This window comes from Athene cunicularia, assembly GCF_003259725.1.
Source record: "Athene cunicularia isolate RWA chromosome 1 unlocalized genomic scaffold, athCun1 chr1_part1, whole genome shotgun sequence".
Classification (NCBI taxonomy): Eukaryota; Metazoa; Chordata; class Aves; order Strigiformes; family Strigidae; genus Athene; species Athene cunicularia.
Genome location: NW_020799091.1, coordinates 8,264,816 through 8,276,873, shown reverse-complemented (window position 1 = coordinate 8,276,873; position 12,058 = coordinate 8,264,816). Strand labels below are relative to the sequence as shown.

General features: G+C 39.5%; 1 protein-coding gene across 3 annotated transcripts in view; it reads left to right on the top strand.

Moving 5' to 3' along the window:
• Positions 1-12,058, top strand: part of NOX4 (NADPH oxidase 4) — a 107,882-nt gene that overhangs the window by 61,585 nt on the left and 34,239 nt on the right. For all 3 annotated transcript variants that reach the window (XM_026848123.1, XM_026848106.1, XM_026848115.1), the window contains one exon: positions 10,267-10,348. In XM_026848123.1, the coding sequence (XP_026703924.1) occupies positions 10,267-10,348 (82 nt within the window). The remainder of the gene's footprint in view (positions 1-10,266; positions 10,349-12,058) is intronic.

Sequence of the window (12,058 nt, the reverse complement as noted above, 5' to 3'; positions counted from 1 at the left end):
AAAAAAAAAAAAAAAAAAAAAAGAGAAAAACAATATCCAATGGCTCATTTCATTTGCCAGTCATTCAAATGATTTCCTGCTAAGGTTTTGATATTGCCCCTTGAGAGATGTTATAAGAAATGGACCCTCAGATGTGATTAGAACTTTGGAAAAAACGTGCATTTCTTCTCATTGGATCATCCCCAGTTGACTAGCAAAATTTATATAGAAAATAGGATCCAGCTGAGCTCTGATCACTTTATCCTGTATTATGCGTCAGTGCAACTGGGGCTAGGAGTGCTTTTAGAGAAGAACTTGTATGCATTCTCTGAAAGACACAGGCAGCTGAAAACACAGGAGAAATTATTTATGTAAATATACATATACATATACATGGAGTCCCTTAATACCCTGTTTCTTCTTTTGTTTCTTATTTGGAGCCTTGTTACTGTTATTTCTGGCAATTTAGTTGAGCTGAGTGGTTGACTGGCCAGGCATTTCCCCCACAGGCTGTGTATCAGTGATGTTTTTTCTCTAAGTAATCAGCCTGTTTCTGCTTTCAGCATGGCCTTCAACATAGAGTCTGAGAACAGTTTAGCACCTTCCCATAATTTAGCTGTGTGAAAGTAAAAATTATGCTTAATGACCTTATTAACATCAGTTAAGCCTCGGTGATTAGCAACATCATTCACAGCTGCGATTGGTGGGATGAGGGCTGCTCAATCTCCCCCTCTTCTATTACAAGGCAAGGAGTGAGGGTGCATTAACAAGGAAAATCCCGTTTGTTCTCATTTGCAAAGTTTTTCCTTTCCCTCCTATCCCTGCCTTGACTAAGAGAAGCCAGCATCTGATGTGCCCAGCATGTACAAAGCCTATGGCAGGGCAGTCTTGACTGTATGTGTATCAACTATCGGGACAGTTGCCTCCTAACCTGCTGTGTCCCTCTCAAACAGATGTGGGTTTGCAGTTTTATCCAAAGGCAGCAATCGATGGGAACAGCACAAAATATTGATACTCTTTTTTTTTTTAAATTATTTTTTCCCATATGCTGACCTGCTGATTATATCAGTTAGTGTAATTTAGGGTGACTTTTAAGAAAGGAGCTGGCACAAAGAACCGAGACATACTTAGCAGGGTTGTGTCTATGGGTCATCCTTTGCTAGGCCAGAATCTGCTCATGCTTCCCTCCTCTTCTGTTGTAATGGTGTGGGAGTGCTTTGTACAAGACTGGGCTGTTGTGTGCTTTGGGTATGCAAAGCATTTTGTGCATCACCTACCTCAGTAACAGTGGACGCAAAGAAAATAATCTTATCAGCCATAAATTGCCCCTTATGTCGCACCAGGAAAGGTTAAATAGATCTTGAATCCAAGTCTCCTGGCATGTAACTGTACCCTCCAAACCCTTTTGTCCTATCTACTTTTACCTGTGAGGGAGTCAAGCAGGCTTTTCTCAGTGGAGGCAATGGGCGCAAATTGAAATACAGGGAGTTCTTTTTAAATGTAAGACAAATCTTTTCCCCACTGTGAGGGTGGTCAGGCACAGGAACAGGTTGCTCAGAGAATCTCCATCCTTGGAGATATTCAAAACCCAGCTAAACAGGGCCATGGGCAGCCTGCTCTCACTGACACTGCTCAGAGCAGGGGGATTGGGCTAGACAATCTCCAGAGATGCCTTCTACCCTCAACTATTCTGTGATTCTGCAAATTTATTGTATGGTAATTTTTTTACATATTCAAGTGTAATACCAAAGCTGTGCCTGTATGAGTAAGAGGGTGAAATGATCCCATGCTTACAGTCTAAACTGAGACCAAATATGAATAGACAAAAGCCCAAGAATAAGTTCCCAGTGACTGGTGGTGGTTTTGTTAATGATACAAAATCTTGGCCTTGAATGGGATTAACTGTGACTGCCATTTAAGTATGTTTAAAGAAAAATTCTTGTAGCTTGTTCAGATGTATAAAATATATTACACTTGCAAACCTATGTATAGACCTGGCTAAAAATACCAAGTGCATGTATGCGTGTGGGTGTATACTGATGTTTGATATTTTGGCGACAAACTAATACATGTGTTTGGAGATGATGTGACTGTGACATCCCAGGAATAACGCTTCGGAGTCATGATAATTTTTTCCATGAAGACATCAGCTCAGTGCTCAGCAACAATAAAGAGAAAAATTATTAGGAGGACTAAATAGTAGAAATAAAGCAGAGGAGATCACTGTGCAGCTGGCTATTTCTGTGGTGCTCCCAGGACTTGAATCCTGTGTGCAGGTCTGGTCCTCATCTCTCAGACAGAATAGTAGACAGGGTTAAGGAAGGAATGACAAAGGTGATCAAAAGCTTGGAAAAGCTTCCAAGCATGGGACAACTGAGTATGTAGGGACTATTTAGTCTGTAATTAGATCATTTAGGGGAATATAGCCGTGGTCTACAAAATCATGCCTAACACTGGAACAGTGAGTAGGGCCTAACTAGTCACTATTTCTGCCAGTATCAGAACTTTTGGCTATCAGATGCAGTCAGTAAGACACTATTTCAGAGAAAACATAAGATGATGGATCTTCATGGTAGGTGAGACACAGGAACTCCATGTCAGAGGATGTGGGGTAGATTAGGAAGTTTACATGGGAGACTGGACAAGTACTTTAAAGGCAATTTGAGGCATTTCTTAATAGACAAACCACCTTAGACTCAGGAGGTTGCCTGAGATAGAAGTGGTTGGGGGCTGGAAAGTGACCACAGGAGGGTCTTGCCCTGTGCTGATTCTTCTGTAGGTGTCTGGATGTGAAGCAGGATATTAGGGTAGGAGGCCCTTGGTGTGAATCCGTACAGCCTGATGAATTGTCCTTTGCCCAGCTTTTTAGAGGCGTACCCTCTGGAGCTTTGCAGTGCTAGATAGTATTGCAGTAATTGCACAGCTAGATGGTAGCTCCATGTCAGTGTTAAAATCCCATGTAGCTTATGAAAGGTTGGGCTTTCTCTAGTTTCTGTATCAGATGACAAGTTACAAAAAGAGAATCAGTTGACTCCCCCTCTCACATAATTTGAGTTTTATTTTTGTGAATGAAAGGGCTTTTTAGATCAACCATTTTGCCTTAAAGTCAAAAAGGGATATACTGATGCCTTATCATTTCTTCTGGCACATTGTGAACGAAGCAAGTGTACCACTAGTGAAGAACATGTAGTTGAGCCTCCCTGCGTTGTCTCATGGGGAGTTCAGGCAGCAAAGTATGGCTCTTCGTGGCCAAAGGGAACGATTGTAGAACTCAATGCTAATAAAATCTGCATAAATAACATTTGATTCAGAGCATGTATTTATAAAGGTACTTTTTAAAGTTACTGTTCTGTGTTGTTTGTTAACCTTGTTTTACTGTTGCACTTTGTAAGTGTCGAACTGTGGAACGAACTCTACTGTCCATGACAAAATAGTCTTCAAGTATAGTAAGTACCTCTGAGAAACAAAAAAATCTTGATTAAGACATTGGTTTTAAACTCCAGCGGTCTAGCTAATCCCCAGCTCTGCCAGGGAGTTGCTGTATAACTTACAGAAGGATTTCTAACTCGCTATTGAGCATTGAGACTGCTCAACTTCAGTGTTGTGTATACTTCACTGGCTCTCTGGGGAATCCAGGTCTGGCAGCGTAGCTGATAGGCAGTCTGGGTCACTCACTGCTGTCTTGTCAAGTTACACATACAAAATACAGTCTAAATATGGTCCTCAGCATCTCTCGTCCCCATTTTGAAACAAAGCAAGTGATGCTTTTTCCTTCCCATCATTCATCTTCCGACCTTTTAAAGTTTCTTGGACAAGAACTGCCTTTTACTCTGTTTCTTCATTGTCTGATAGATGGGTATACCCACATAAATCCTGCAGTATATGTGATTATAGTGTAAATGAGGGAGATCTAGTTAGAAATAAATCTGTCCAAGCTGATTTTGACATAGTAGGTGGGACAATTTAAAGACATAAGAAAACACCTAGCGTTCCAGCAGGGAAAAGGATGTGCTGATGCAAGAATCAGGGAAGGAAAATGATTTCCAGCTGGTAAGCACACAGCTAGAGAAAGGGGAGCAGACTACTTTCTAGGAAGCAAATGCAGGTTAGGAGGGAAGGTAGGATGTACACATACTTTCTTCAAAGAAAAGAGGACTATTCTGCAGCTCCAGAGTGTCTGGAAGGTTCACTGCTGATGTTCACTGCTGATGTGTGTAATGATTAGTTGGTGTCCTTATTTTTTCCCCTCTGCTTAAATAAACTAAAATCCTGCAAAAGAAAATGTTGAGCAGAGGGATGATCCCCGTTTATTCACCTAGCTTAGAAAATGAAGAGACCAGTTGCCTTTCTATAAAAGCTTCTCTATTTCCCTTAAAGAAATATAAACAACAAGGGTTTTTTTTTTTTTTTTTTTAGAGGCTCTGTAAATGGTTGTCTCTAATTAGTGTTTCAGATGACTGATCAGGAGAGAAGGAAATAGTGGTGAAAAAACAGAATTAAACTGTACGAGGCTTAATGGACTGAGAATCATGGAGGTTCAAGATGGTCAAAAAGCCTGTCTCTTTGTATCAACAAAGTGCATATGTTTCAGGGGAATTCCAACACTTATGATGTAATAATTTTGGAACTTTTAGTTCATCAGCATTACTTCATCATTGTTTTCTTTCCTACTCTTTTAATCTGTTGAGAGGAGAGAAATGATATTTCCTTAACTTCAGAAACTTCAGCCATTAATAAGCCATGTCAAACTAAAGTATTGGACATTTCAATTTTGTGCACTCTTGTTGCTCATCATAGTTTTGTAGCCCTTAACTGGCAAACACTTCTTCCTAAATGCCTTTTCTTTTTTACAAGGCAGTGAGGAACTACTTATGACAGCATTCCAAAATATACAGAGCATGAAAGTTAGATTAGTTCTTTTAAACGCCTTTGGCAGTTTTAAGAAAGCTGACAATTTTTATTTTTATTTTTTAATTATTGCAAGGTGATGAGGAGCTATTCATGACATGGAAGATTCTCCAGACCGCTCCATTTTGCATAAAACTAGGCAGATTTTTTTAGTTTGAAATTGCAGGACTTGAGTCTGTGTGGTGATAGATGGAAATGAGATTCTTGTCTCAGTTAATGCAGAAGTGCTACAGGTAATTACAGAAACATGACTGCAAAATGTCCAAATGCATGAAGGTGTCCCTAGGAACAGACTTTTTTGGTAGACAGCTGGGCTTTTAGACCACAATGTTCTGTACTTTATAACCAGTGAGGCTATTCTGTTCTCCCATTCTCTGGTTTCTAATCACATTTCTGTTCATAAGGATAAACTCTGATTTAAAAAATAATCCATAAAACTGATATAAAAAAATTCTTATCCCATAAAAAGCAATTACCATCAGTTTTAAAGTGTTCTTAATTGAGTTGATTCTGTGCAATTCAACCTGTTTCTGATAGAGGTTCAGAGTGGTCTGAAGCTGATGGGTAAAAGGTGGCTGGGATAAACAAAACAAAATCTCAGACTTCAGTTATACGCTCCTGTGGCCTCATAGTTACAGACCTATCAAACTCGGAAAGAGCAGGAATCTGATTTTTCAGGACCCTTGGAATTCAGCAGAGTCACTTTGCTGTTATTTTCTGTAAAGCGTTTTGTAACAAGAAGGAGCAAGGAAAGAAGAACCACAAGACACGACTTTTAAGGTCAAACCTGACACAACTGCAGTGTGTAACTTTTGGCATCATCTTGGAAGTGCTAAAGCAGTAAGGGCTTCCGGGATGTGACAAAAAACAAGGCCAGTGCTGCTGTGCCACAGAGTCTCTGTCTGCAGAATGTGAATGGAAGTGTGTTTTAATTTATAGGGACCTTCCATACAAGTTATTTTTCTTTGCTTTGAGAGCCACAATAAAATTTCCCTTTACCTTTCTTTCCACCTCTCTAATAGTGTAGCCTGGAAAAAAGGAAACTTGACTGTGTAGCCAGTTTGAACGGGCTTCAGATCATACACTCGTTCTCGCTTACATTTTTCTGTTATTACCATTTACTTGCCATACTGAGCACAACCCCATTCTGTTTGAGAATAGCAATGACATGCACCTAAATATTTCAGAGGGAAAATTTCTCTTGAAATGCATCCTTCTGTCCTTGTAAATTGGTAGCTGGTTTGTCATAACAGGTATCATAAAGATGTTAGTGGGCATTTATACTGTGATTCCAGTAGCTGACTTCGAATATGCTGAGCTGGGAGCAAGGAGGATGAACAAAGGGTGGAAAAGAGGGAATAGGAATTAGATGAGAGACAAGGAAGAGAGGTATATGTAAGAGGACAGATTAAATCTCTAAAGCTTTCAATGGCAAATTTTCTCTTCTTCATAATCTAGAACCTTCCTGATGTAGGAAGACAGGACACAAGATTGTGTTATTATAGCCAGCCTCTAGTTATCACAGGTAACTATGCTACACATTTAGCCAAACATATACGGTCCCACTGAGACTGCCTTAATGTAGCTGAGGGCTTCTCACTTATTAAGGATTTGGAAGAAACTGTATGCTCAAAATGGAAGTCGGGAGGAACTGGAGACACTCTGCTTGTTGAAAAGATAAGTTGGAGCACAAGACGTGGCCATTCTTTATGTCTGTGAGAACTTCGACCTGTGGGTAGCCTTATGGAAGAGTCAGTGAGATGGTGTCTGTAGTGTCACACTTAGTAGAGTGACAAAACAATCAATGGCATAACTGATCTCAGAACAGTGTAAAAAATCATTGGGGGACTAGCTAGTACTGACTTAAACAAATGCCAATTGCATGGATAGAATGAGGGACAGAGAAGGTAATTGCAGATTTTCAGAAGTAAGCCTTTTAAAACTTGGTTAAGTAAATTCTTTTCATGTTTTGTTAACAAACCAGACCAACACTTAGACAAAAACATGACATTTTAGGTACTAAACTGTAGGAAATGATGAAAAAGACTCAGTTTTGGGAGATGTCTCTCTAAAATTATACAAATAATGGTAAGACTGTCTGTGACTTGGTTTGGTTCTATTGATTAATTAGTGATTGCAACTCAAAATGCTCTAATTATTAGTTTCATCAGTTCTCAATCTTTTGTTTGTTGTTGTAGCATGGATTAGAAGAAAATCTTAGTATTTTGAAAAAAATTATCCCCCTTTGGGAGGTATCATTGTGACTTTTTCTTGGAAATTGAAAACCCTTCGCTTGTCAAGTGTTAGGCTTCTGTTACTTTTGTCAGAGCACCAAAAGTACCTATGTTCTGTCAGTAGCTGCCAAAGCTCTCATCACCTTGCTTGATAATCCTTAAAGGCAATAGTGTCGTTTGCACCAGTGTGACTTTTGTACTGTGCACACATATGTGTAATATGAGAATATCATAGACCTGAAGGGTGAAGCATGTACATAATGGTCCTATGGGATGAATTAATCCTAAAGGCTTCTGTTCAGTGTGCCGTTTCTCTTAGGAGGATTTACAGGGTGTGGAGGCTGCATGTGCTGGAGGAAGTTGCAGGATGTATTTGAGATGAGGTGGAACACTACCATATAGCATAAGTGTTGCCATGGAAAAATGAGTAAAGTCATATGGTGAAAAGAAAATACATCTGCCTGGGAAATTTGCCATAACATGGGGAAAAAAATAAAAGTTGACTTTAACTAAAACAAGATCCAGTAGGGAAGCTGTTTAGGCCAATTTCAGATGCCATAACTTGGCTGCTTTCACTCCAGTACTGTCCAGCCCTGGCACATTACTATTCAAAATAATTTCAAGATTGTGGCTTGTTGAATTGAGTCCTGGAGTGCAGCCAGGTGGCCCGGATCAATGGGAAAGGGCAGCAGCACAAGAAAAAGAGTCACAGAGTTGGAGATAGAGATGGCATATGACTCTCTGCCTGGATGCCATCCATCTTGGGCAGAACAATGGGTGGGACATGGCTGTGTCCTCACTGAGATGTATTTTATCTCTCCCAGGGAGTCACAGGCCCTTTTCAAGGTCTGTCAAACCAGCCTCTCTCACTTACATGTGATGTGGTGTTGCATGGTATTGAAATGAATGTGTCTCCCTATACTTTGCATTGCTGTTGCACCTTGGGGTTATAAACCCTAAAAAATAAATAAATTGGACTACCCCCAAAACAAATCCTTAATTGTGGCATCATGTTCTAGAGGGCAAAACCCTCAAGTCATGAAAGGAAGTGCTATCATTCAATGTTTGTCATTGAAGACTTCCTCTCCTTCCTCCACCAGGCACGTGCAAAGGCTGTTGTTGTTCATATGAACCCTTATTATAAAGAGTTCCTAGAAATGAACCAGTAGCTTGAGTTGCTTTGGGAGATTCCTAAAGTAGGGGTGGAAGTTCTTGTGCTGATACATACACAGTTGGATATTTTGCAGCAGTGAAAGCTTCCCGAAGCCTTTCAGTTCTTGTCCATTGGCTTTTGAATATCATATATATCATATCATAATATATTATTTTCATATCATCATATCATATCATCATCATATCATCAACTTAAAGGATAACAGGGCATGCCCACATATAGCACACTGCCATGTAACAGAGGACTAATAAAAAAGTAAATCTCTAGATTTTTCTGAAAATTCAAGAAGAGGTCAAGAAGTAGCTATAATGGCAAGGTTTTTGTCAAGACAATGAGCAGGCTCATTGAGTTTCACTTCCATCTTTACAGCATTGCATTTATTGTTGGCCACATCCAGTCTATGTTCTGGTTAGGTACAGGGAAAGCTACATTTTGAAGATGTGGTATGAATTTGGAGGTACAAGAGCTTATTTCTATGAAAATTAATCTGAAGAGGTGTAGAAATAAAGGAATGAAGTATCAGCCCTTGTTTCTTCACTGGCAGATCATTATACATCCTCTGAGATACCTGAAAGGAGGGTGCAGAGAGATGGAGATGAGCTCTTTAATCACGTAATAAACGATAGGACAGGAGGGAATGGCGTCAAGTTGTGCCAGGGAAGGTTTAGACTGGATATTAGGAAGCATTTCTTTCCAGCAGGGGTTGTTGGACGTTGGAATGGGCTGCCCAGGGAGGTGGTGGAGTCCCCATCCCTGGAGGGGTTGAAGAGTCAGGTCAACATAGCGCTGAGGGATCTGGTGTAGTTGGGAACTGTCAGTGTGAGGTTAATGGTTGGGCTGGATGATCTTCAAGGTATTTTCCAACCTAGACGATTCTGTGATTCTGTGAGATGTTTGTAATACATCTTAGCCAGCTGATGAACAGGTAGATTGGGCCATCTGAGACAATTGACCTTTAAAACTGAGCCCTGAACAAGAGAGTTTTTCTTTTGAATTTATTATGCTTTCTTCAAAGTATTATAACTTTATGAAGTAGAGCTTTGAGTTTTCTTTTTCCATTTTAAAAGCTACATAGCAGAATTGTATCTAAATTAATGGAGTTTAGTTATGATGACAAAACGCTACATAAAACAATGTTAAGGAAAACCATCATCCACTAACCTGTAAGACGTAAGAAAGCTGCTATGGTTCCTTTCTGGAGCTGGGAGTTTCAGATTTTTTCCTCCACTGATTTTTTGTCCCTTGATTTCCTCATTTGTAAACCCAGTGTTAGAGGATTTTTAAGATACATAGGGGTATATTGGGAGGAAGGACTACAATTATCCTCAGGTTCAGTTCCCAGAATGAAAAACTTATATGGCAAAAGTAGCTAGTTTAGAGAAACCCATGGTACAGCTACTACATACAACACAGGCTACAAAGTGTGGTTTAGGAAATGAAGGATAAAACCTGTAGCTGAAGACTTCAAGTTACTGAAGGACTCGTACTGCAATTTAATTTAGATTAATTAATTAGTCTATGATTGTTTAGACCACTGTGATCCTTGAGTGACTGGTGAACTCTTAGTTGCTCCTGCTTTCTGTTTAGACTAAGCTCTTCAAGGCAGGGACTGTTTATGGCTGGCTGTGTGTGGTACCCAGAAGACCCAGAAGACTGTGTGCAGACCTCAGAAACTTGTAAGCACTACTAGAATTCAACATTGGACGAAAAAAGTAACATTTTAAAATATTATTAAAAGGGTTTAAAGGAAACAGTATATTTCTAGTCTCAGCAGCAGTTTTGTATGAATATATGGATTTTATTGCCTATACACTTAGCTTTTCCTCTAGTAAATAGTGCTGGACAATATAATTTACTGATATTACTGCTTGCTTACTTGTGGCCTGAACTTATAATGCAGAGTCACAGTCTGGGTTTTTCTTTTTTTTTTTTTTTTCCTCTTCTTCTTTTTTTTTTTTTTTGTTCTGACAGAAAGATTTCGGGATTTACTGCTTCTACATTCAAATCAAGATACAGAGATTCTGCCCATCTTTCAGCAGAGGCGCTATCCCAAGTAAGTAAGATTGTCTTCTTGGGAGAAATAAATTTTTTATCTATTTGCAGCGAGGGAGGATGAAGCAATTATAGCACTGGACATGCTTTTGGTGTGAAGTCCTAAGGCAGAGCTGTCAGGGAACCACACTTACACTGAGCTTTGCAGTCTTTCAGTGGTGTCAGGGAGAAGCAGACATGCTTTGCAAGTGTACCTTGCTGTCAGGGCAAGGTGGTGGCAGAGTGCAGATGTTAAGTTGCCTGGATCAGTGTGTGGTGGAACTTTGTTTTACTTGACACTGTGTTGACATAGGCAGATGTTTTGTCAGGCTAATCCCCACTCTTGTCTTGTAAGATTCCATCATTTATGGTGATAGATTCCCTTGATTTTAACAGGTTCCCATCTGGAAGCTTGAAAAATACTAGAAAACAGTTTTTTGCTGCCCTTTTTAGGGATATATGTACAGGCAAACCAAAAGAGTAGTGTTACGTGTTTAGGCAGTCTTGCATGTATTGGATATCCTGGACAAAACCTCTTACTTGAAATGCCATACCTGAATGAAACAATAAATGCTTCTTGTTATTATATTGGTTAAAAGAAACAGTCACTTTCAACTAAGTCTCGAAAAGAGTCAGTGGAGGGAAAAAAGAAGAAGAAATAGCCCTCTTATTAACCATGGCCTAAGTGAGCAATGAAAGAAGGCAAGTGCAGAATGGGCAAAGGGAGAAGAGAGAAAGAATGTCTGGAGCCAATTCAGTTAGGATTATGGAAAGTTATTTATTTTCATTATTATTCTTAGAGGTTCCTGAAATGTGTAAGAAGCCAGTGGAGCTAAGTATTAAATACACCTCTTAAAATTCAATAATACCAATTTTTTTTAAGAGCAGGCAACAAATGGAGGGCCTGAGTGCTGAAAACCAGTCCCCTCCTCACTGTGAATACTTGGAAATAAAAGCATTCAAGGCTGAAGTCCTGATTCTGTAAATAGTGACATTTTGCATTGACTTCAAGGGAGACAGGATTTTATCCCCCTGAATTTATTGACTCCATTATCTGTGTCACTGTTTCACTGGAATACTGTGAAGTACAATATATGAAACTGTGAGACGCACCTTATGTAGATGTAGATCTACTTGTTTCACTAGGACTTCCATGAATTATGACTTTTCTTCTCACCCTTCGGAGCACTGGAACAGTGATTTTTCCATGGCAGTAGAATACTTTGCTTGTGTTAGATGTTTTCACTTATGGTATGGACCCTGTTAGACTGGTCTGAGAAACTAGGTTTATCATCCTGCCTCAAAGAACAGGCTTTTTTCTATATAAATCATTCCTAATGTGTCTGACTTTCCATCTCCTTACATTCAATTTATTGCTAGCATTCTTGGCAAATACAGTCTACTAGCAATATTACACGTTGTCAGATTAATGGGTGAATGAGTGCCTGTTGTCTTCTGTTCGATGGATGCTTCAGCTCTTTGAAGATCATACAACAAATAGATTGTAGTATGGAACTCTATTGTCTGAAGTTATAGCAGCTTTGCATCACAATGATACATGGTTTGAGCCACGCTACTTGGCAAGAATGACTGATTCCTCTAATATGGAAACTCAGCCAAACTTTGGCACCTAACTGAAAGAGAAGCTTGCATATGTTCTTAAAAGAAGTATATTTCTGGTTTTAGCATCATTAATTGGCACAAATTTGCTTGCTTGTTACAGAAATTTATC